Source organism: Spermophilus citellus (assembly GCF_964194105.1).
Source record: "Spermophilus citellus genome assembly, chromosome: 14".
NCBI lineage: Eukaryota > Metazoa > Chordata > Mammalia > Rodentia > Sciuridae > Spermophilus > Spermophilus citellus.
In genome coordinates, this window is record NC_138194.1 from 59,656,123 (window position 1) to 59,681,382 (window position 25,260).

At 33.3% G+C, this 25,260-nt stretch overlaps 1 protein-coding gene across 5 annotated transcripts in view; it reads right to left on the minus strand.

The window, feature by feature from the left end:
* Window positions 1-3,977: 3,977 nt before the first annotated feature.
* The window catches only part of NBN (nibrin), a 42,166-nt gene continuing 20,883 nt past the window's right edge, over window positions 3,978-25,260 (minus strand). For 4 of the 5 annotated variants that reach the window (XM_081266711.1, XM_081266709.1, XM_081266713.1 and 1 more), the window contains 9 exons: window positions 22,670-22,767; window positions 20,588-20,717; window positions 18,005-18,277; window positions 16,351-16,801; window positions 13,023-13,091; window positions 11,910-12,065; window positions 10,999-11,112; window positions 5,327-5,376; window positions 3,978-4,152 (listed from right to left, as the gene is read on the minus strand). In XM_081266711.1, coding sequence (XP_081122837.1) covers window positions 4,122-4,152; window positions 5,327-5,376; window positions 10,999-11,112; window positions 11,910-12,065; window positions 13,023-13,091; window positions 16,351-16,801; window positions 18,005-18,277; window positions 20,588-20,717; window positions 22,670-22,767 — 1,372 coding nt within the window. In that variant the 3' untranslated portion in view covers window positions 3,978-4,121. The remainder of the gene's footprint in view (window positions 4,153-5,326; window positions 5,377-10,998; window positions 11,113-11,909; window positions 12,066-13,022; window positions 13,092-16,350; window positions 16,802-18,004; window positions 18,278-20,587; window positions 20,718-22,669; window positions 22,768-25,260) is intronic. The other variant, XM_081266710.1, reaches the window with a different exon arrangement.

Below are 25,260 nucleotides of genomic sequence, written 5' to 3' on the forward strand. Positions count from 1 at the left end.
TAAGGCAGGGCGCCAGCATGATCTGGGCTTTCTCAAACTGGGGAATTTCACCCAGGAGTTCCCAGAAAAGCAAACTCCCTGCCTTATGATGACTCAAAGAAACCCATAATTCATATACAGCTTCCAATGTGAATGCTAACTCATAGCAGGGGGAAGGGAGGAGTGGAGATTCACCAGATTGGATGGAGGGGGGGAGGGGAGAAGGGAAGAGGAATGGGAATGGGAAAGATAGTAGACTGAATCATACATGACTTTCCTATGTTTGTATATGATGAATACACGACCAGTTTAACTCCATATCATGTACAACCACAAAAATGGAAAGTTAATACTCCATGTAATGATATGTCAAAATACATTCTACTGTCATGTATAACTAAAAAGAATAAAAAATTAAACAAAAAATCCAATTAAAGTGTTCACAATATCCTAGACTATTTCAACAATTTTTTAATTGATCATTATGCCTATAGTAGAAATTGTAGGTTGGCTCAACCCATTCCATTCTCTAGGAAGGCCAAGAAAGCTTATAAACTATGTGACTGACTCCCTTGCAGCTACAAGAGTTCTACCTGCAAATAGTCTGAACTTGCAAAAATTGGTTAATTAGGTTCTGGCAAATAGAGGGAAGGAGAAACCAGCTTCTTGTCCCTTTTGCTATTTCTAATTATAAAGGAAGTCATGGCAGTAGCATTGTTCCATTTCTCTTTCTCCAGGAAACTGATTTACTTACATAGGTCTGTTCAAAAATTTTCCTGGAATTTTAAATGAAGATCCTGACTAGAACCTGCTCCAAGTCTAACCATTTTAAACTTCTAACTCCTTATAATCTTTTCCTGACTAAGATAGTGATTAGTTTCTTCAGTTAGTATTCAGTGTAGAAATGTCTGTGTCTTCCATTTCCTCATACAGCTTATGTAAAATTAGCACACCTACTTTTTTTCTTTTTTTTATTGGTTGTTCACAACATTACAAAGCTCTTGACATATCATATTTCATACATTAGATCGAAGTGTGTTATGAACTCCCAATTTTTACCCCAAATGCAGATTGCAGAATCACGTCAGTTACACATCCACAATTTTACATAATGCCCTATTAGTAACTGTTGTATTCTGATACCTTTCCTATCCCCTACTATCCCCCCTCCCCTTCCCTCACATCTTCTCTCTCTACCCCATCTACTGTAATTCATTTCTCTCCTTGTTTATTTTCCCATTCCCCTCACAACCTCTTATGTATAATTTTGTATAGCAATGAGGGTCTCCCTTCATTTCCATGCAATTTCCCTTTTCTCTCTCTTTCCCTCCCATCTCATGACTCTGTTTAATGTTAATCTTTTCTTCCTGCTCTTCCTCCCTGCTCTGTTCATACTTGCTCTCATTATATCAAAGAAGACATTTGGTATTTGTTTTTTAGGGATTGGCTAGCTTCACTAAGCATAATCTGCTCTAGTGCCATCCATTTCCCTGCAAATTCCACGATTTTGTCATTTTTTAATGCTGCGTAATACTCCATGGTGTATAAATGCCACATTTTTTTTATCCATTCATCTATTGAAGGGCATCTGGGTTGGTTCCACAGTCTAGCTATTGTGAAAAAGTTGGCTCCGATCTACATATTGTGGGGTCGGGCTCCAAATTCCTTAATAGGACACCCATAGCACAAGAGTTAATAACAAGAATCAACAAATGGGACTTACTTAAACTAAAAAGTTTTTTCTCAGAAAGAGAAACAGTAAGAGAGGTAAATAGGGAGCCTACATCCTGGGAACAAATTTTTACTCCTCACATTTCAGATAGAGCCCTAATATCCAGAGTATACAAAGAACTCAAAAAATTAGACAATAAGATAACAAATAACCCAATCAACAAATGGGCCAAGGACCTGAACAGACACTTCTCAGAGGAGGATATACAATCAATCAAGAAGTACATGAAAAAATGCTCACCATCTCTAGCAGTCAGAGAAATGCAAATCAAAACCACCCTAAGATACCATCTCACTCCAGTAAGATTGGCAGCCATTATGAAGTCAAACAACAACAAGTGCTGGCGAGGATGTGGAGAAAAGGGTACACTTGTACATTGCTGGTGGGACTAAATTGGTGCGGCCAATTTGGAAAGCAGTATGGAGATTCCTGGGAAAGCTGGCAATGGAACCACCATTTGACCCAGCTATTGCCCTTCTCGGACTATTCCCTGAAGACCTTAAAAGAGCATACTACAGGGATACTGCCACATCGATGTTCATAGCAGCACAATTCACAATAGCACACCTATTTTGAAATTCCTGTTTGGAAAGTGTCAACAACTCCCCCACTTTCTATGGAATAAAATCCACACCTCTTATCCTGATATTTAAATTCTCTCAACTTGCTAAGAAAGCTGATGCTTCCTTTTAAAGAAGTGCTGTTCCCCTAGTTTGGGAGGCTAGCCTGGATAGTGCCAGATCAAGAAGCAATTCAATTCTACAGTTCAAAGCAGTAAAATACCTTCCAACACATTTATGTACCAGCTATCATCATCTTTAAAGGGAAGTGGTCTGATTCAATACTTTTATTCTTATAAATTTTGAGTCATCTGTTTGACAAAAAAGGCAAAAGCATTCAAAAAGGAAGTTATACAGAGCCTTGAAAAGACATTATCCAGGTCCCAATTTGCTTCAATCTCTTAAGGAATTTGGGTCATGATCCTAATTCAGATAATCAGATGTAGATTTCCAGTGTGACCAACCACAAAGCCTCAGCTAAAGAATCAGGAAGAAGTCTGGGGGGAAATATAATCCTGAATAGTAAGTAAGCTGTGCCCTGAGAAGAGGGTGTGCCACTGGCATGAAGCCTGCTGGGGAATGGTAATTGTCAGATTGTGGCCAAAGACAGGTTACTTCCTCCCTGCCATTGGGAAGCTAAACTGATCCTTAGCACCTAAATCCTTATGGAAGAATTGGGGCTGGTCACAGTTCCCATTCATCTAATGAAGAAAAGTGGTGCATTATCCCTCTCCTTCTTTCTCCTAAAACACATAAAAGAGTTAGAAAAAAGGAGTTCCCAACAAAGCCAGGGGGAAAATTACAAACCCCAGTTAAGCAAGTCTGTGACTCAAGTTGTTCAGGTCAGAACCATATTATAAAGATGGAACAGTGCAAAACAGTGGGAAACACGTCCATCCACTTAAAAAACTTATAAAAGAGTCTTAACAACAGACCATCAGTTCCAAATACAGACCCTTAATTATTAATCTTTGAGTTCTTTCAGTGTTGTGGAGGGCAGTGCTTTGCATGTTTAATAATGCTTCCTAAACAAAGAATTTGAAAATACAATGAAAGGTGAGAATAAAACAAAGACCTATGATGTTTATAAACTATCTCCATTAAAAAAGAGTATATTCTCAGGGCAGGTCAAAGGGTATCATGGACAAACACTTAAATGTGGTGACTTCTTTTGACTGCATATGAACACTGAATCTTTCATAAGATCTCGCTACTATATGTACTAACTTATGCTATAGTTTCACATCTTATACTCTTAACCTAAAAAAAGGTAATATTAATAGGGTGGCAAAACTTGCATGAACCAGGAGGCCTTCAGTCAGAATAAAAGAAAAAATTATAAAATTACATTGATATGCTTAAGATCTTCAAATACATTAGGTGAAGAGCAAGGTGCAACACTGTGTAATGCTATCATCTGTATAGGAATGAACAAAAATGAGAATCATAGGAATTTGAACAGAAATTAAAAATCTGGAAAGACTCACAAGAAATGAGTATCATGGATTTTTTCTGTAATAGCTAGATGGATAGTAAAAGGGACACTGTCCTTTACCCTTATGTACTTTTTAAGATTTTGGACTATGTTTATATTAACCATTGAATAAAAAGTAAACATTTTAAAAATAGAAAAAAAATTATCATGAGAATGAAATGACAAAAGCATGAAAACAGAACAAACTATATTCATTACCATACACAACAAATGGAGTTTTGGGCACTTTATTTAATAAATTTAGGACATGGAGTACTTGGGACTTAAATCTCTGCTAAACACCATTGAGACATCCCTGTTAGCATAAATGCTTGTTAGGAAATCTGTTTCCACAGCTTCCTTTTAAAGTTCTCAATTATCTTCTCCTTTTTACATTAGGATTGTATCTGCAAAACAAGAAATGGTGTTCATTTAGATAAGTGATCCCATTTCTTTTGCCTTTGAAGTTAAAGGGATTTCCAACTACAGCCACACTTTGACAAATTAGATGAAAATGGTAATTTTTGTCCTCCGAATCAGAAAACAAACACATTTTTATTTGTTTTTTTTCTCTTGATATTGCTTTGATGAATATTTAGTAAAAGACAAGTATCACCAATACAAAAAATTTTGTAAAGCATTACAATAATTAAAGAAATATTAAAAATCTAGTATAACATCAAAATAGGTCCCACATCTGCCTTTCCTCAAATTAAAGTGCAACATTCACACAAAAGAGCATAATTAACCTAAATATAATTACTTTTTTTTTTTTAACAAAGTTTTCTCCTGTAGCCATTAAGTAAATACACCTGGGAAACCAGATAGTCTCATTTGATTACTTATGAAAAATCAGTATCGTTTGTCAACATTTTTATCAGCCATTTATAATGTCAAGTGTGAAATTAGAGAATCATAAAATTGGCTGCAAAATACTTAAAAATATAGTATGTAAGTAAGTTTGGGAAAATATTATTCTCTGTTAGCCAGCAGGTACCATCTATATAGTATTTTATTAGTTTTTGAGAGGCAATTTTTATAAGGTTCCTCCACAAATGGTGAAAATGTGTTAAATCAGATTATATTATAATCACCCATTTTACCTCTCCTAAAGCCTCTCACAAAAACTTGCTTTGAAATCTTAATCCAGCCTATGGCCATACCACCCTGAACTCGAATGATCTCCTCTGAAATCCTAATCCAGTCTTTGTTTTTATTTATGTGCCCATTAAAACTAAACATGTGGTTTGGCATTTACTTCTAAATTCAAACCCATTCATTCATAATTCCTCTCAGAGCTTAAGCAAGTCACAAATTCACCCAGTAGAAACTTCATTTTGCCTAAATGCCCCATACAATTTTTTTCTGTATCTTATTATACAACTTGATCAACCCCAAACCTTGATGGTATATCCAGTAAACATAATTAAGAGGTGAAAAAAATAAAAAGAAATATATATGTAAAATAATATTCTTTAGGTGAGGAACTAAGAAGAAACAGATTTTTAATCTCTGTAAGCAAAACTAACTTTTTATACACATCTCTCAAAAGTATATAAGAAAGGTGAATCAATAATTTACCTAAAGAGATCATCAGCCAGAGAGTCTTCTTTTGCTTGTTGTTTTTGTACCTGTCAAAGTTAACAGAATTTCAAACATTTGCTTAGTAGTGAACTTAATGAATTATTATATTTACAGGTTTTTAAATTTTTTTTTAGTTATACATGGACACAATATCTTTATTTTGTTTATTTATTTTTATGTGGTGCTGAGGATCAATCCCAGTGCCTCACATGTGCCAGGCAAGAGCTATGCCACTGAGCCACAACCCCAGCCCTGTTAACAGGTTTTGGTAAGCTGTCTTTATGATTTCCACATCTGAGATATTATAAATCTTGCCTCTTCAACATCTCTCCCATTCAACAGTTTCTATTTTCACTTCATGCTAAGATTATTATTGCAAAATTGCTAATTAAACAACTTTCTCCAGCCAACTGCTCTGAAAGGCAACCAACATAGATTGCTAGCTTGCTGAACTTTTAAATGTTCATTCCAGCAGAATTCTTTTACTAAATGAAAATTCAGTGCTCTGGGATGGAAGTGGAGAATATTTTGCTAAGTGAAATAAGCCAATCCCAAAGAACCAAAGGCTGAATGTTTTCTCTGATATGCAGATGGTAATTCACAATAAGGGGCAGTGGAATTTTGGACTAGACAGAGAGGAGTGAAGGGAGGGGAGGCATGGGGATAGGGAATGACAGTAGAATGAATCAGATATTATTATCCTATGGGCCTGTATGGTTACACGACCTGTGTAACATTATGTACAACCAGGCAAATGAGAAGTTATACTCCACTTATGTATGAAGTGTTAAAAGACATTCTACTGTCATGTATAACTAATTATAACAAATTTAAAAAATATTTTTAAAAAGGGTGGTGGTGGCTGGTGATGTGGCTCAGTGGTATTCCTGTGTTCAATCCCTACCTAATCCTGTGAGAAGGGAAAAAAGTAGTAGTGGGGCAAACTTAGGGAAGTAAGATACAATATGATATTTATGTATATATGAAGTAGACACACAGCAGAAGAAAACTTGCTTTACAGAGTAAATCCTCCCCAGGTGCTTTCGCTCTAGCAAAAAAAGAAAATCAATGGTATAAATGTAGAGAGGGAAGATGGGGGGGGGGAGAGGGGATAGTAGGGGATAGGAAAGGTAGCAGAATACAACAGTCACTAATATGCCATTATGTAATAATGTGAGTATGTAACAGATGTGATTCTGCAATCTGTATTTGGGGTAAAAATGGGAGTTCAAAACCCAATTGAGTCTAATGTATGAAAGATGATATATCATGAGCTCTGTAATGTTTTGAACAATCAATAAAAAAAAAAAATGCTAGAACACAGAAGCACCTCTAATTCCTAATGAAATTCTCCCAATTCCTCCCCCATCCCCAAACCAACCAACCAAACAAAACAACTGCAGTAATGAATTGAGTACAATCCTACACCACATACTAAAAAAATACAGCTGTGTAAAGAACCAAAAGATTTTAATGCACCTCATTACCAGTGCTGTCCCAACCTATTAAAAAGGGCTATAGAACTGGCCACATCTGAAAATTCTTGCCAAGGTACCAAATTTGGGGAAAAGGTAGCCTGAGAAGGGAAAACACTGCTGGCAGTCTGTTAGAAAGAGTCTACTGTCACAGGAGGTGAAGAAGTAGAACATATAATGATCAAAGGCATAAGTTCCAGGATTCTTGATAAGTGAGATGACCAACCTAAAACGCTTGGTTATTCTCTTTTGGGACAGAATGCACTCCCAATACAGGCTATTTAATTCAAATCCTGGAAGAGAGCTAGCCTAGCATTTCAATAAAAGCAGCACACAACTCCCGTTGAGTCCTTCCTTTTTCTGACTCAGTGTTTCCAGGTAACAGAAACTATGTGGGACATGCAATGTGCTTTTGATTATTTCACTGATAGGCACCAGGGCAATTCTATTGGCTAAGGGTATGCTAGGAGGGTTATAAATAATTTTGATTACACTCAATTTTTGCCTTACCCACTGGCTTTAGAATGTAATACCCAAATAAAACCGTACGAGATGCTTTGCTTAGCAAAGAGAATGTCTGTTTAAAACATTTCATTTTGAACAACTAAAGATGAAAGAAAATAATAAAGCTACTTCACATAATAAAGAGAACCAAAAAAAAAAAAAAAAAGAGATATGGGAGATATGGGAACAGAAAATGCAAAAGATAGGTTAAAAACCCAGTCTGTAAGAAATAATAATCCAAAACAATAATAATAAAATTAATAATATTAAAAGCAATAAAATACGAACAAAAAATTAGATGACCAAAAAGAAACAATGAAAAGGAAAATGTGAAGTAAACAAACTGAGGACCATAATAACATCCTTTAATAAATGAAGCAAAAATAGTTAATACTATTTCCACAGTTATAAATACTTTATATAGTTCAAGTTTCCCTGATGGAAAATTATTAGAATCAGAAGTGTTTCAGATTGGGGATTTTTTTTTTAAATTTCAGGATATCTGTATATACAAAATGAGATTTTCATGGGGCTAGAATGCATGTCTAAACCTGAAATTCATTTGTTTTAATATTTCATATAAATCTGACACATAGACTGAAGGTAATTTTATAAAATATTTGAAATAATTTTGAGCATGAAACAAAATTTCATGGTACAGAATCTTCCATGTGTAGTACCATGACAGCCCTCAAAAAGTTTCAGATTTTGGAGTATTCCAGAATTTGGGGTAGGGATGGTCCACTCATCATATCTTTAATATTTAATCCTTACAAGCCTATGAAACAGAGGTACTATTATTATTTTCATTCTACACAGGAGAAAAAAAGTATAAAGTTAAGTAATCTGTTCAATGTCACACAGATGATAAAGAACAGAATAGATACAACTGAAAACTGAAATCTGAATTTTGCGGAGGGGGTACCAGGAATTCAATTCAGGGGTGCTTAACTACTGAGCCACATTCCCAGTTTTTTTTTTTTTTTTTTTTTTTTTTTTTGTATTTTATTTTGAGGCAAGATCTCACTGAGTTGCTTAGGGCCTCACTAAGTTGCTGAGGCTGGCTTTGAATTCATGATTCTTCTGCCTCAGCCTCCTGACCTGTTGGGATTACAGGCATGTGCTAATGGGCCTGGCTTGAAATCTGAATTTTTGACACGTCAAGGAGGTTAAGAACCACTGTGAATATGTGTGAAGAAACAGATGTGGTGGGCAAAGATGATTCAATAAAAGGATTGCTATTCCTTAAATGCAGCGAGCTCAGCAAATAATAGGACTGTCATAAAGTGAGGGAGAGGAGGTGTGGTAAGTTCAAATAATGTCCTTACTCTTCTCAGTAGGGAGACAACCAATAGTATGTAAAATTAAAATATATATTGAAAACCCAAACTCATTCTAGTCTCACAGTGTTTTTCAAATATTCCCCTTAAGTTTCAGAGGTATCTCAGGAAATAAAATGTCTTGGAGGAAAGAAACATTTACACCAATTCAGCAATACTTTGAATTTAACTTGCTTCTATGGATCTCTCCTTCCTGTTACCAGTATGTCTCTTTCTTCCACTCTTCCTCAATAAAGAGATACTTGGAATGTTATTCACTTAAAGCTTAAAGAGTTAATTCCTGAGCTTTAGGTTTTAATTTCTTCACTTTTTTGTATACTGCTATAATTCTTAAGAATGCACAGCTATAAAATAATAAAGCTAATTATTATTTCAAAAGAGAAGAGTGGATATGACTTCCATTCTTTAATTTTTGACAATAAATCTTGTGAGTGACCTTCCTAATATTTTTACTTTTATGAGAAACCTTCCTAACCCTTATATAAAATAACTTCAGTATTTCTTGGCCTTTGTCTAAAATGAATGTAATATCTGTTCTGGTTAGCTGAATATGTGATATGTCTTCTATTAGAGGACATCATATTAAATGGATTTTTGAAAACAGGAGATGGAAAAGGAGATATCTCTGTCACATAGTGACCTGGTATTGCAATACTTCCAGGGATGGTACAGCCCTCTTCCACCAAAAAAAAAAAAAAAAAAAAAAAAAAAAAATCCCTGATTTAAAAAATGTGTTTTTAAAAATGAATCACTAAAGGTACACTATGCCCACAATAAAGCAAGAAAAGGAACCCTGACAAGTTAACAAGTACTAGAGTCAGCTTTTGCCCTCATCTGTAAACCATGAAAAATTTGATCTCATTTGATATCTGCATGGGGTGTGAGTGATATGAAAGATAACCTAAGGGACTTTACAGATCCCAGTACTATAGGGAGAAAGAGAAATAATAGGAGATGGTAAAAAACTTGCCTATTTTGACTTTGGCACTTGGTGAAAGAAAGAATGAAAATCTCACTTAAAGTATTTTTTTTTTTAATAACACGTTTATTTATTTATTTTTAACCCACGGCCTCGTGCATGCTTGATGCGCACTCTACCGCTGAGCCACAACCCCAACCCTCACTTGAAGTTTATAATGACAAGTTGGCTGTCACTTGTTCTACTGTAAATATATACAAACACTTGAGTGACCTAAAACAATCACAAGAAGAGATTTTAACTTAAAAGTTAGGACTAGGGATGTAGCTTAGCATAGAGTGCTTGCCTAGCATGCAGGACTGATATCCTGAGTTTGATCCCCAGCACTCCAAAAAAACAAAGTGTGTGTGTGTGGGGGGGGAGCCGCAGGTCTGGCAGACATAAGCATTATCTTAGTCCTAAATCTGAATTTAGGATTCAGAAAATCCTACAGATTACATTTTGAGGAAAATGATCTGTTCATATACAAAGATCACAAAGGATATACTCAGAAATAAAATACCCTATGAGCAAAAAAACAGATCAACAAACACTTTGGTATCATTAGGCAAACACATCAGCAGGGAATAAGATTTAGAAAAGAAAGAAACATAGTTCTAATAATGAAAAAATGAAATAGACTGAATTTAAAACTCAATGAATGGGTGCAATACTAACCAGAGCTAAAGACAAAAATAGTAAACTGGAAGAAAATCTGAATAAGTTATCAAAATATTATCCAGAGAAACAAACAGAGAAAGACAGTGAGAAAATTTAACTTATTTCAAATTAAAGTTCTAGAAAGAGATATGGATAAAGGAAAGGGTAATGTTCAAGAAAATAATGAGAAAATTGCAGAACTGTTGAAACACAATTTCTAGATATAAAAAGGACATTTCATTTATATATTACATCATTGATATATTATATATAATTTTCCATATGAATATATGGCCAACCTTTTAATTATTATTCTTTAGTTTCCTTTAAGATTTTTGTGACTTAAGTCTTTTATCCCCCTTTACATTATATTTTCATCTGTTTAAGTCCTAATTTTTTTAAGCAATAAAAATAAATCTAGGGGCTGGAGTTGTAGCTCTGTGGTAGAGGGCTTGCATAGCACATGTGAGGCACTGGGTTCAATCCTCAGCACCACATAAAAATAAATAAAGGCATTGTTTCCATATACAACTAAAATAATTATATAAAAATAAATACAGAATTCCCTTAAGGAAATGTCACAGATTAATATTAATACCCTGTATTCTAGAAATACATTTTTGAATGACCTTAGGTCACTTAAGTTTGGTTTTAAGAAGAATCTGCTCTAAGAAAACCGCAAAGGACTTGAAATGCAAGTCAAAAAGTTTTGAGGTCTTATTTTGTACAAACCTCCATTTCCTGCTTAAGCCACTCTTCTAATTCTGTATTCTTTCGAGCATGGTGAGCTATCAGATCTGATCCTCCAATGATGTGTGGAAGCTTTCCTGCTCCAGGAAATATGACCTGTTAATAACAGCAGTGAGGTTAAACATGTTAGTAAATTAAGATGACCATAAAAAAAAAGATTAAAAAGCAAAGATTATACAACTTTCAAAGATGTTTAGATCCTACAAATGAGACAAAGGAAACTGTTATTGGACTCATCTGCTTTTACCTGTTTTTTTTTTTTCTCTAGTTATTACCATATCAAGATTTGGACATGTCACTGGAATTTATGTATTTAAAAGTTTTAGTTTGTAGTTTTTATTTACAAATGGCCTTAGGTTATCATCTAGCAATTGAAGCAACCAAAGTGAACACACACTATAATTTAAAGCACTGTATTTTGTTTCAAAGATTTCAAGGTTTACACCCTTTCTAACACTGATTAAAATTTTAAGTCTTTTTAAAACTTTTCAGTTTATAGTTCCTTATCAGGGCATTTTGGAGATGGAAACAATTTATACTTTCAGTTGACATTTTAGTTATTAAAAACAAAGGGGTAAAAAAAAATCCTATGTAAACTTCATATCAAGTACACTGATATTATTATACTTTAGGAAATAAGTAATAAATCCTTAGTATTTATGGGATATGCCAGGTAAATAGCAACCTATAAAGAATTCAGTCTTGATAAAATCTTTGTCATTTTAGGTGTTCTATATATTAATTATTAGTTTAGTCCTTCTTATTTTTTTTTAAAGTGGGAGAAACCAGCATCATTTTTCAACATACTGTTTTTATTACTATTTAATGCCACTGGTATTTCTAAAAACATTTCAAACATTGCCCTCTTGTGACACAGTTAAAGAAACACCTACCTTCTTGAATTTCTTGAAATTCTTTATTTGACCATAATCATAATTTACCACACATGGATCTCTGCAAGTGGAATTATTAACCACCAATGATCTAAATTCAGTCAGTAACACCTTTCTTGGAAGCATCTCACTATTGTCCTGAAGGTCATCACTGTTCTTAAATGGGGTTAAAATGGATAAATTAGAAGAAATAAGAAGGAAAAAGAAAATTATTTGTTATTTGGGTATATACAGAAAAAAGTTAAAATACTTGAAACACAAAACAGTAAGAAGGGTTTATTTCTTGTACCTGAATTTTGTATTTGAAATCAAAACATCTATTTCAAAACCAGAAAATGATTCTATAACTTTGAAAACATTCTATATGTTCTCATCTATACACTGTTGAAGTCTCAATAGTTTGTTATTTGTTATTTTTTATATCTCAAAAAAATTAATCATTAATTCTGAATATAATGCCTTATTAAATGAGGTGTTTTTTTATTCTAGGTCAATAGTTACTAAATCTGAAGATTTTTCCTGTTATCATTCAATTGTTCAGTGGTCAGCATTGTTAGAGCTGCTGAAGGCTAACCATCTTAATTCTTTTAATTGATGAACTATATAATTCATATGAAAGTTGCCACCATGTCTAAGATAGTCACAAACAGGAAGAAAAGAAAAATGGGAAAAGCCAGAAGAAAAGGATCATCTGATAGTGATAGAATATAAGAAGGACCTCAATTAAATAAAAATGCCCTAATTTTTTTGGAATTTATAAATATTATATTTATAAATCTGTTATTGAACTTGATATAACAACAACCCCTCTAGAAAAGCATTAACCTCATCTTACAAACAAAGAACCTGAGGTTCATAAATGTGAAAATGGCTTGTGCAATGTCACTTATCTCTGCAGTAGAGAAGAGAATTACACCTAGGCTTTTCTTTGCACTACACTATATCATGATTATAGTATGATTTATCCATTTCCATAGGAGGCACAATCATGAAATAGTCCAGAATTTAAAATTCAAAGCAATATTTAATCCTAAGAATATAACTAATAAGATGCTGATCCTTGTAAGTCAAATTTTCATGAAAATTACATCAAATACAAAAGAATTTCCTTACAGATACCTCTTCTTTAGTTGACCACAGTGATTCTTTGAGCTCACATTTCTTCCCCATTTTGTTTTCTTGCTAAAAATTAAAATAAAAAATAGTGTTCACAGAAGTTATTAATAACATTTCTAAACTTTGAGATATTCATACTGACCCAGCCATATGACCTTCAAGTATATTTCCTAAATTATGAGATAAAAATGAAAATAAATGTAAGGATATTTTAGTATGAATATTGAAGCAAAGAACTGGAAGGTATCAAAATTCATATAAATTATGTATGTTGAGAATAGTCAACAATAGGAACATAATATAAATTAATAAAATTGCATTAACAGTTGATTCAAACTATACAAATACCAACATATTTTATGGTTGTCTGTGGATGGTAGGATAACCAACAAATCATTTGTCCTATTTTCCTTTTATTGATGAGCTTTCATAAATTCAAATTAATTCTTAAAATGATAAAAAAGAAAAAATTAAAAATAACTTCCGGGCTGGGGATGTGGCTCAAGCTGTAGCGCGCTCGCCTGGCATGCGTGCGGCCCGGGTTCGATCCTCAGCACCACATACCAACAAAGATGTTGTGTCCACCGAGAACTAAAAAATAAATATTAAAAAAAAATTCTCTCTCTCTCTCTCCTCTCTCTCTCTTTAAAAAATAAAAAAATAAAAAATAAATAAAAATAACTTCCCATTGAGTAAGGTTGGTTAACGGCATTAATGTTAATTTCCTGGTGTGATACTATACTGTAGTTGGTTAAGCTGTCCAAATAATTAGGGAAAATGGGATGAGGTTATATGAGATCTCTTTATATCATTAATTAAAACTACAAATGAATTAGCAATTAAATAAAGAGTTTTTAAAAATAACTTACACCAAAAGTAAAAACAGTTTTGTACCTAGATTTTTATTAAAATAAATTTAGTGCTGGAATGTGATGATTTAACTTTTAATATCCTAAAGAGTGTTATAATCAAATATCTATTTGTTCTCCAAAGTTCTTTTACTATATTTTTCATTTAGAATGTCATGAATTTTGAAACAGTAAAATAAGATAAAAGAAATTATGTTGTAGAATCATAAGCAAAATAGAATAATCATGTTGCCTGATATTATATATCATATAAACCTTACATAGTAAATGAAAGTTCTTTTCTGGTCCAGAAAAGACTGTTTAGTGGTACCCATGTCAAGAGTGCATAGTGCTTTGTTCTTTTCTTTCTCTGTCTGAGCTCTAATGACTAATGCCTGGGGTGGGTAACAATAGCTCTGGGACAATGTGCAGTCAATGGGGAAACATCCATTAGTGGTCAGACAGGATGGAGCAAAGAATTCTGTGATTAACTAAAACCACAACTATTTCCACACAGATCTGTGTGCAGTGTGATCCGGGGACCAATTTGGCACAAAATTTAAGGAAAAGGAAATTTAAGGAAAAGGAAAACAAGTCCCCCCCCCTCCCCCCCCGCCCCCTCCCCCCCCGCCCCCCCCCCCAAAAAAAAAAGACTAAAAAAAGAAAATATCAAAGAAAAGCAGAAATACACACAGGAGGAAAGGTTCTATAAGGAAAAGTAGTTTACAAAGATGTGCTCAAAATAATATAAATAGGATCTTTCTTAAGACTAAATGTTTATAATATTAAGCAACCTCATTAAGTAGATGAGTTCCAGAATTATAGAAGGTTGTGACCCTTGTCTTCTTTGCCCATTATATATTTTTAACAGTGACCAGGATGTTTGCAGTGTGATTAAGAGGGAAGGGGAAGAATGTTGCTCTTGTGGGACAGGACTGGTAATTTCAACAGTGGATTGTTATAAAGCAAGGCTGAGCCTCAATTCTTGTCTCTCCCACATCAACCCATCTACATTTCTACTTTTCTACCATGTTATGACACGGGACTAAGCTCTTACCAGATGTAGTTATTCAACCTTGGACATCTAGCCTCTGAAACCATAAGCTAAATAAGCTTCTTTCATTTATAAATTACTCACTCAAGAATTCTACTTAGTCAGGGAAAATGAACTAAAACACCCAGAAGATAAACTTGATGTCTGGAAAGTAGAATGTCAGAGCCAAAAGACAAACAGCTAGGAAAGTAGTTTGATTATCTACTTCTAGGAAAGGAGTTTGATTATCTACTTCTGGGCTTCTTATATAAGTAAAACAAACACAAACAACCTTCCCCTCCCCCCAAATAACCCTATCTTATTTAAGCCAATAATTTTAGAATTTTAAAAAATATCAAAACAAATCTCAATTAATGGGGCTGGTGTTGTGGCTCAGTGGTAGAGTGCTTGCCTAGTTCACATGAGGACCTGGGTTCCATCCTCAGCATTACATAAAGATAGATAGAATAAAGGTATTGTGTCCATCTACAACTTGAAAAAAAAAGAATTAAAAAAAAATAATTCTCAGGGTTTCAGCTCAGTGGTAGAGTGATTGCTTAGCATGTGTGAAGCACTGGATTTGATTCTCAGCACTGCATATAAATAAATAAATAAATAAATAAATAAATAAATGTCCATCAACAACTATATATATATATATATATATTTTTTTTTTTTTTTTTAAGGAATTCTCAATTAACACAAGAAGGAAATTTTTTTTTCTGGGCCGGAAGTCAGATGTACTGAATCAAGATCTGTAAGATTTTTGGTCTGGGAATCATATTTTTAAAAAGCTTACCAGGTGACTCTAATGCACTTAGTCCACAAAAGGACATTTAGAATTCACATTTTTGTTTCATCAGTTCTGTGTTCTGATCTAATGAGTTAATCAGTACAGATAGTTGGTCGATTTACTGATACACAAAACAGAAAATAATATGAAGAGCTTTCTTAGCTAAAGTAAGATAAATTACCAATATTCATGAAAACTAGAAAAGCACATTAAAGAACAAAATTTATAACAAAACATCCTAGTGATGTCATACATGTTTTAATCTAAAAAATTTACTTAGTAGATAAAGTGCTCTGTTCTACTAACTGTCTTCTACTTTCTGTGCCATTTATTCTTTTAAAACATCCACTAACTTACCAGCATGGCTGAAAATGTTTTATAACAGTATAGCCTAATTTGGAAGTCTACCAAAACAATCATGTATAATAGTTTTATTTGTTTTTATTTATTTTATCCTGCTGCATAGCCACTGTATTTTTACACTCATCTTACTGAACAGCAATTCTTACACTTCATACTGGGTGTTCAAAACATTAATTTCTTTTTCAAGTAGACACAATAGCTGCTCATACTGTTAATACAAAATCTAGAGTAGTTTTTAATATTCTAAGTTACTATTGGCAATAGCTTTCATTTAAAAATGTTACTTACAGATATTTTGCTGCTTTCTGGTATTGTTTCATTATTAAAATTATTATTTGTTTCTATATCCATCCTTAACTTCTTTCTTATATTGAACTCTTCCTCTTGTTTTTCAACTTTTACTTTACTTTCTAACTCTGGCTTCATGCTCTTGAATAACTGTTTTGATATTTCATCTTCTACGGCCAAATCATCAGTTTCTTTTCTTTTTTTAATTGATCTAAGGTTTTCTATAGAAAGAGATTTATCAGAAGAATTTTTCACACTGGATTCTAAATCTTCATCATCTGTAAATAAGTTATTTGATTTTTTGTCCACAAGCTCATTCTGAGATAGATTTTCTGCCTTATTTTTCCATAGTGAGAGTGTAGCAGGTTGTGTTTGTTCTAAAAGAGAACAAGACATTTCTATTCTTGCTGATTTGGATGAAGACATTTCTTGATTTTCTTCATCTCTTTCCCTTAGATTAAAAAAAAAAGAGAGAGAGAGAGAGAGAGAACAAAACCAAAAGATTAACACAGCTACATAATTTTTTAAATTTGACACTATTCACCACTCACTCCATTTAATTCACAATGTATTCCTGATTTTATTAACAATAGCACTAGAAATCAACAAATAAGCATTTGAAAATAGTACCAAATTCACATACATTCTGTTTTGATAGGAATTACAGGCCTTATAAATTATCCACCCTAAAGCAATGGAGAATTCTATCTTCTTTGCTGAAGTAGAATCAGATGTTATATCAAAGTTAAAGAAAAGGGAGATAAATACACAAAGGACCTACTGCCAGGAGATCACAGCTTAATTTATAATGTAGGGAACTTGTGGGCAGGGAAAAATTAAATTGGGTATATAATCCTATGAGTTAATGGGAAGTGTATTCAAAATAATAAACAAGAGTGGCTAAATCTAGAACATGGCATAAACTGTATACTGCATATACTATGTGAATCTATCACTGAGAGTATTCTATACAATACTGTATTACTCACTCAATAAAAACTGAAAACTTTGTGCATGCAAATTGTATTGAAGTCCACAGAAGACACAGACTTGAGTATCTACTATCTAGAAGCTTAATGAATTTATAGTGTATTAAAGAGTTAAAGGTGATGTACTATTAACAGTAATGTAAGGATACTGGGCACACAGATTATTCAAGAGATTTTTGTAGTAACTTAGGTGATCAGAGTTTGAAGGAGGGAGCTGACAACACAAACAGATGGCAAAGGAAGGACTGATAAGCCACTGAAAATAAGGATCAACAATATTCATTTGGGAAGACAGAGGAGAAATACCAAAGATTATATAATAAGGTAAAATTTGATTTACCGTGTGAGAGAGATTATCAAGGGAAAAAAAAAGCAAAAAAGGTGATTTTGGAATGCAGGTGTGAGTAAACTCTTCTTCAAAAGTAGTGCAGCAAACAAAACAGCAGATAAGCTAAGGTACAGAAGAAGAAGGATGAAGAAGAATCTGTCTAATGGTCTTAATAAAGGAGGAAATTAGGGCACTTCTCAGAGTGAAGGAGCTAGGGGGCCAGAGCTTTCCAAAGGAAAACACTAGAGCATAACAGACTCAAATACTCTACTACAGTAATATAAAAAATGCTAATTTTTTTCAGAGGCACAAGAAAAAAATGTTATTAAAAATATACCTTTTTTTGGCACATGGTTGAAAGTAGTTTTTGATGGAGTTTGTCTGCTGCTGTTGAGAAGACCAATCTCTACTTTTATTTACACCTAGGAATTTGGTTGGTGAAAGCTGATAGTTTGGGACTTTTGTCCTAACCAAAGTATTTAATACTATATTATTACTGGAGCTTGTTTTGGAAGGTTCCTGTACAGTGAATGTTTCTTGTGAAAGCATTCTGACTTCTTGTTCCATCTTGGAGATACTTATTTCTTTTGGCCTTTCATTCAAAAACATACTGTAGAAAAACAAAAGAACAGAAGGTAAAGTTCACAGCAACTTTTATGTAGAAACAAAGATCTTTAAATAGTTCTACTGTAATATAACTTTATAAGATTATATTTAGATAATAATTTGGGCAATATATTATCCCAAGAAAATAGCTCCTCTGTCATCTAAGTGCCTTGAAAAAGGTTGGTATCTTACTCTTCTTCATCCTCTATAATACATATGTAGAGGCATGTTCTACCAAAACGACTGTCAAGTAAACAAGGAATATCAACCTAGTATCCTATTATAAATGAAACTAGTTGATAATACCAGGTGATTTTTATTTTGTTGAGAAAAATTTTTTTTAGTATTTTTATGTAAAAGTACCTTCATAAAAACTGGAAAATTATAATAAACTCCTATTATTATAGTGTCACATATAATAGGGTATTTAGATCACTTTAGATGAACTGATATGATTCTATCCAACCTTTAAAAAGTTAAATCTGGACACAATATAAAACATGAGGGTAGTAAAAACTAAAATAAATATGATCTAATATAATGATATCATTAAGTACATTAATATAAATACTTCAATATGGAATATTTGAAATACACCATTGTAAATGAAAAAGAGTATAAAATACAAAATAGCTAATCCCATCCATTAAAAAACAAAACCAAACCTATAATCCCTCTTCAAATAACCACTGACATGGACAAATATTAATAACTTCACGGACAAATATTAACTATACAGATAGTTAGCAGACCCTATCAAGTATCTAAAAAATTAAAAATAATATTTAACTATACAAAATCATAATACAAGACAGATATACACATGGTACCATCCCCATCTTTTCAGGGGATACATTCCAAGACATTTCTATGAATGCATGAAACCAATGGCAGTACCAAACTATATAAACATTTTTCCTATACATATACAACTAAGATAATTTACTTTATAAATTAGATAAAGAGACTAAAAACTAGTAATATAATTTATGACAGCAGACTATGATAAAAGTTACACAAATAGAGTGTCTCTCAAAATACTGTACTGTACTCAGCTTTCTTGTGATGTGAGATGAATAATGTTCATGTGATGAGATGAAGTAAAAGATGAATAATGTAGGCACTGTGACGAAGAGTGATGATACTATGTAAGGATTACTTAAACAGAAGTACTGCAATACCAAGACAGTCAGTTTGATAACCATTATGATTACCAGTGACCAACAAACAGATGGGTACCATATTGAGTGTGAATTTCCTAAACAAAGGGATGATTCACATCTTGGGTAGAATGGTAAAAGATTTCATCATGCTATTCAGATACGAGTACAATTTAAAACTTGCGAATTATTTATTTCAGGAGTTTTCCATTTAATATATTTGGACCACAGTTTACCACAAGTAACTAAAACTGCAGCAAGTGAAACTGCAGATAAGTGGAGACTACCAAGTTTCAAACTTATTTCACCAGTCACAAATTAAGTACTATAATTCTTTTAGTTTTCCATGTATGTTTGTAAGGTATGAAACAAATTATCCTATGACAGGAATTAACAAATTACAGCCCATAGGCCAAATCAGGTCTGTTATTTCTTTTTCTGAATGAAGTTTTATCGGAACACAGTCACATTCAATTATATGCTGGCTGTCTCTAACTTCTTTCATGCTACAATGGCAGAGTTAAGCAGGAGGAAATGATTAACATTAAACAGAGACATGAGGTGAGAGGGAAAGGGAGAGAAAAGGGAAATTGCATGGAAATGGAAGGAGACCCTCATTGTTATACAAAATTACATATAAGAGGTTGTGAGGGGTGGGAAAATAAACAAGGAGAGAAATGAATTACAGTAGATGGGGTAGAGAGAGAAGATGGGAGGGGAGGGGAAGGGGGTTAGTAGAGGATAGGAAAGGTAGCAGAATACAACAGTTACTAATATGGCATTATGTAAAAATGTGGATGTGTAACCGATGTGATTCTGCAATCTGTATTTGGGGTAAAAATGGGAGTTCATAACCCACTTGAATCTAATGTATGAAATATGATATGTCAAGAGCTTTGTAATGTTTTGAACAACCAATAAATAAATAAATAAATAGCTATAATAGAAATCAGTGGCCCACACTGCCATATTTACTGCTGATCCTTTACAGAAAATTTGTTGATTCCTGTCCTAAGGTATGATTTTTCCTGGCATCTCATACTCCCAGACTTTAACTCCTAAGAGATGACTTGCTAAAGACACTGACTTGACTTCTTGAATATTCTATTAACTTATTCATAAAATAGCAATAATTTTTAACAAAGAAGCTTTACCATGTATCTGCTTGCTCTGATTCTGTGTCAGCTACATATGCTGTAGTATTCACTGAAGCCACTGGAATTAGTTTTTTATTGACTGACAAACCTTGTGAAAGGCTGGGTCCCGGAGTCGTTGTCTTTAATCCTATAAATCATAAAAGTGGAAAGAAAAATATCACAATTATGATATTGGAGATGGACATTTGATCATTTAAAATTGTTAAAACTGTGCCCTGCTGGGAGGTTTAATTAGGTAATATTGCACCTGGTTGTTTCTAGTCAGTGCTCCCAATCATCTCACACTATCATTTCTCCAAACTTCAAACATGAAAACACAAGCCCTTTGTACTGCAGTGTAATAATGTCTTAACAGCTTTGACCTAAGAGTCAATTTGAATTAATTACTTGCTATCTGACCACTGGCTAATTTCTTAAACTCTCTGTATATTAGTTCCCTCATCTATAAAATGCATATGATATTCTCTTTCTTCACAGGATTATTTTGCAAATTAAACTGTAGCAATGTATGTAAAATGCTAACTTTGGTATCTGTACCTCAAAAGACAGCAGTTATTATTACTACTAATAAATATTAATGACCTACACATCTAATTAATTCCTGGTCATTAGGCCCTAAATGGTTCACATCTTCCAAAATGTAGCTTAACACATTCCTTATCCATTTAAATTAAAATTGTCGAGCACTCAGAAGGTACATGGCCCAACTGCATAGGTGCCATTGGATGGACTACAGTGTAAATGATACTCCTACCCCCAGGTAGCAAATAATGATATGATACTGTTCTCTAACTTGTCTATTAGCCACAAACCAATAACTGTTCATGAAATAAATATAGAAAGAAACCAGAAAGCAAATAAATGTGCACAAGAATACAGATTGAATGCTTTGGTAGCTAGGCAAAGAAGAGGCAGTGATTAGAGAGAAAAAATGAAAATATTTCTAAGGTAAAAAAAGCAAGAAAACAATAGAGGAATAATCTTTATAATGGCAGTATCAATTTATTTATAAAAAAGAGATAAAAGGTAGAGGAATATACACTCATCCTTAATTATCCACAGATGATTGGCTCTAGCACTTACTCTCCACTCACCCCCACCCATGTATACTAAAATCCAAAATACTCAAGTCTTATTTAAAATGGTATAGTACTGCATAAAACCTATACACAACTTCCTGTATACTATAAATTAACTCCTGAGGGCTGTGACTGTGCCTCAGTGGCAGAGCGCTCGCTTAGCACGTGTGAAGTAGTGTTAGGTTCAATCCTCAGTACCACATAAAAAAATCAATAAAATATTGATTTTAAAGTATTGTGTCCAACTACAACTAAAAAAAATATTTTAAAAAGTATGTACATGTTCAGTATAGATAAAATAGATACAATATTTTTGTTTCCCAAATATTTTTGACTGAAGAATTTTTGTTAGAATTCTCAAATGTACAACCTGGGTAAACAGAGGGCTGAATATAATAAAGGAATAACAATGATCATCTCTGAGTACCTCCACAATAGCCACAATAGCTTTCTACTGATAACCTCACTTCTATTTTGGACCCCTGTAATCCATTTTCCACACCAGAGTGATCTGTTCCTTCTGCGAGGGATTCTATGCCAGATTCACACATAGTTGCCTTTTCTCATCAATCAGGATGCATGAAGCTCAAATGTCACATCTTCAATGAGATCGTCTCTGACTACCTCTCTAAAACCTGTTTCCAGTCACTATCACATCACCTTGTTTTGCCTTCCTCTTTGTACATGGCCCTATCTGAAATCATGTGTGTGTGTTTTTCTGCTTGTTCACTATTTGAATCTTGACCTTTACAGTAAAAAGTTCACAGGAATAATGCTGTTCTTTACTTTATTCACAACTAGAATCTTCAACATCTTAGAACAGTGATTAATACACGGCAGAAATACTTATCGAATGAATAAACAAATGAATACACTGTTGAGTTTTAAAGGAAAGTGAATACAGTCATACCTGGCAGGTATAATTCTAAAATGCATATAATCTATCATCAATGTACATAATAATGTTGCTAAGAAATCAATAAGATAATGCTTTACTTACCTGTATTGGGTTGGCCCCGAGGATCACAGTAATTTTCTGTAGTCATGAAAATAACTGCCAATCCAATTTCTGCTTCAGGAATAGGTCTAAGACCTTGCCTATTAGAAAAAAAAATAGTTTAAGCATAACAATATATTAAAACAACTTTTATTGAAATGGTGTCAAACTGAATCAACTTTTTTATCCTCCCAAAGTCATATCAGAATTTTATGGTATGAACAGAATTTTATGGTATGAACAGAATTTAATGGTATGAAAATACATAGGGCACTAGCTTACTCACTGGGAAACATTATTAGGGCAGGTCCATCACCTGTTAGTAACTCAGTTAATTTCACTTGTAAAATAAGGAGCTAAAGGAAAGAATACATATCTTAATAGTTCTAAAATTCATTAATTTTCAGAATAAAAAGAGTAATACGCAGATGAAATAACAACATGAACTTTTAAAAACAAATTTATGATTACTATGATTCTAAGATAAAACTTAATAGAGAAGAAGAAGAGAAGGAGGGAGAGAAGCACAAATAACTATGCGTAAGTTACATCTATACATGTGTATAAGTTTAATAAGTCATTTTATCAAATTTACATATATTAAGGTATTTTAATAAAGGAATCTTCTGACGAATTTATTTTCTTTTGTTCTTTAATATGAATGACTGATTTTATAAAACAAGGAATATTCAATAAAATTTTAAAAAAATATTTCTTTTTAGTTGTAGGTGGACACAATACCTTTATTTCTTTATATGTGGAGCTAAGGATTGAACCCAGAACCTTACACATGCTAGGCGAGCACTCTAACGGCTGAGCCATAACCCAGCCCTATTCAATAAAATTTTAAAATTTTTAAAATTTAAAAATTTTTAAAACTGTACCTAAAATTTTAACAAAAAGCTACATAATGTCTTTTAATACTCATTGTAAAGACATTTTATATGGTTGTATTAGTTTAAAATACGTAACATGTTTTTTGTGTGTACTGATTCAATTATTTGTGCAATCATAACAATACTACACTAAAAAAACCAAGATTTTAAAAAGCATCATAGCCTGGCTGGGCATGGTGGTGCACTCCTGTAATCCAGTGGCTTGGAAGGCTGAGGCAGGAGGATTCAAAGCCAGCCTCAGCAACGACAAGGTGCTAAGCAACTCAGTGAGACCTTGTCTCTAGATAAAATTCAAAATAGAGCTAGCTGGGGATATGGCTCAGAAGTTGAATGCCCCTGAGTTCAATCCCCAGCAACCATTCCCCACAAAAAAGCACCATAGCCTGGAGCAGTGGCACACAACTGTAGTATTAAAAACATGGGAGGCTAAGGCAGGAGGATACCAAGTTGAAGGCCACCCAAAGCAACTTAGCGAGAGTCTGTTTCAAAACAAAAATAAAAAGAACTAGGGATGTAGCTCAGTGGTAAAGGTTCCCTGGGTTCAATCCTCTGTACCAAAAATAAATAAATGAATAAATTAAAAAATTTCAAATCAAAATATCAAAATACTAGTAAAAAATATATAGGTATCTTTTTGATCTATGAATAGATGTTATGTACAAAATAAAAAGAGTGCTGACTATAAAAAGATATTAATTTTTACTATATTAAAATTAGATGTCTTTTCTTTTTCATCCCACTGCAAAAGGTAAGTTATAAAGTGGTAACAGATTTTGCAATGCACATAAGTGAAAAAAAGAAATATAACATCAAGAAAATAGAAAAACTTGCTATAAATCAAAAAGCACACACAAATATATAATTACTGTATAGTACAGCAGTTGGTATCCATGTACATTTATCCCTGAGAAATAAATACTTGTTCACATGGAAACCTGTATATGTTAACTGAAGTTTTATTGTAACAATAACTATGCACAGGGCAAACTTTCTTTAATGGTGAATGATTCAAACTATGGTATTCACACCATGGAATACTACTCAGCAATAAACAAGTATTAACTATTGATACAACTTAGGTGAATCTGAGGATTTTTGCTGAGTGAAAAAAAGCCAATCCCAAAAGATTTTTTTTTTTTAAAGAGAGAGTGAGAGAGGAGAGAGAGAGAGGGAGGGAGGGAGGGAGGGAGAGAGAGAGAGAGAGAGAGAGAGAGAGAGAGAGAGAGAGAGAATTTTTTTAATATTTATTTTTTAGTTCTCGGCGGACACAACATCTTTGTTGGTATGTGGTGCTGAGGATCGAACCTGGGAGCGCGCTACCGCTTGAGCCACATCCCCAGCCCAGAGAGGAGAGACCAAAAAATTACATGCTCTTGGTTTTCATTTAAATACATTTTATTTAAAAGACATTTTATTTATTTAAAAGTGTTATACAAGGCCCTGGATTGGATCCTCAGCACCACATAAAAATAAATAAATACAATAAAGATATTGTGTCCAACTACAATTAAAAAATAAATATGAAAAGAAAAAAAAAAAGCAAAATGTTAGAAACAAGCCAGGCACAGTGGTGCAAGCCTATAATTCTAGAGCCTTGGGAGGCCAAGGAAGGAGGATTGCAAGTTCAAAGCCAGTCTCAGTAAAAGTGAAGCACTAAGCAATTCAGACTCTGTTTCTAAATAATATATAAAAAATAGG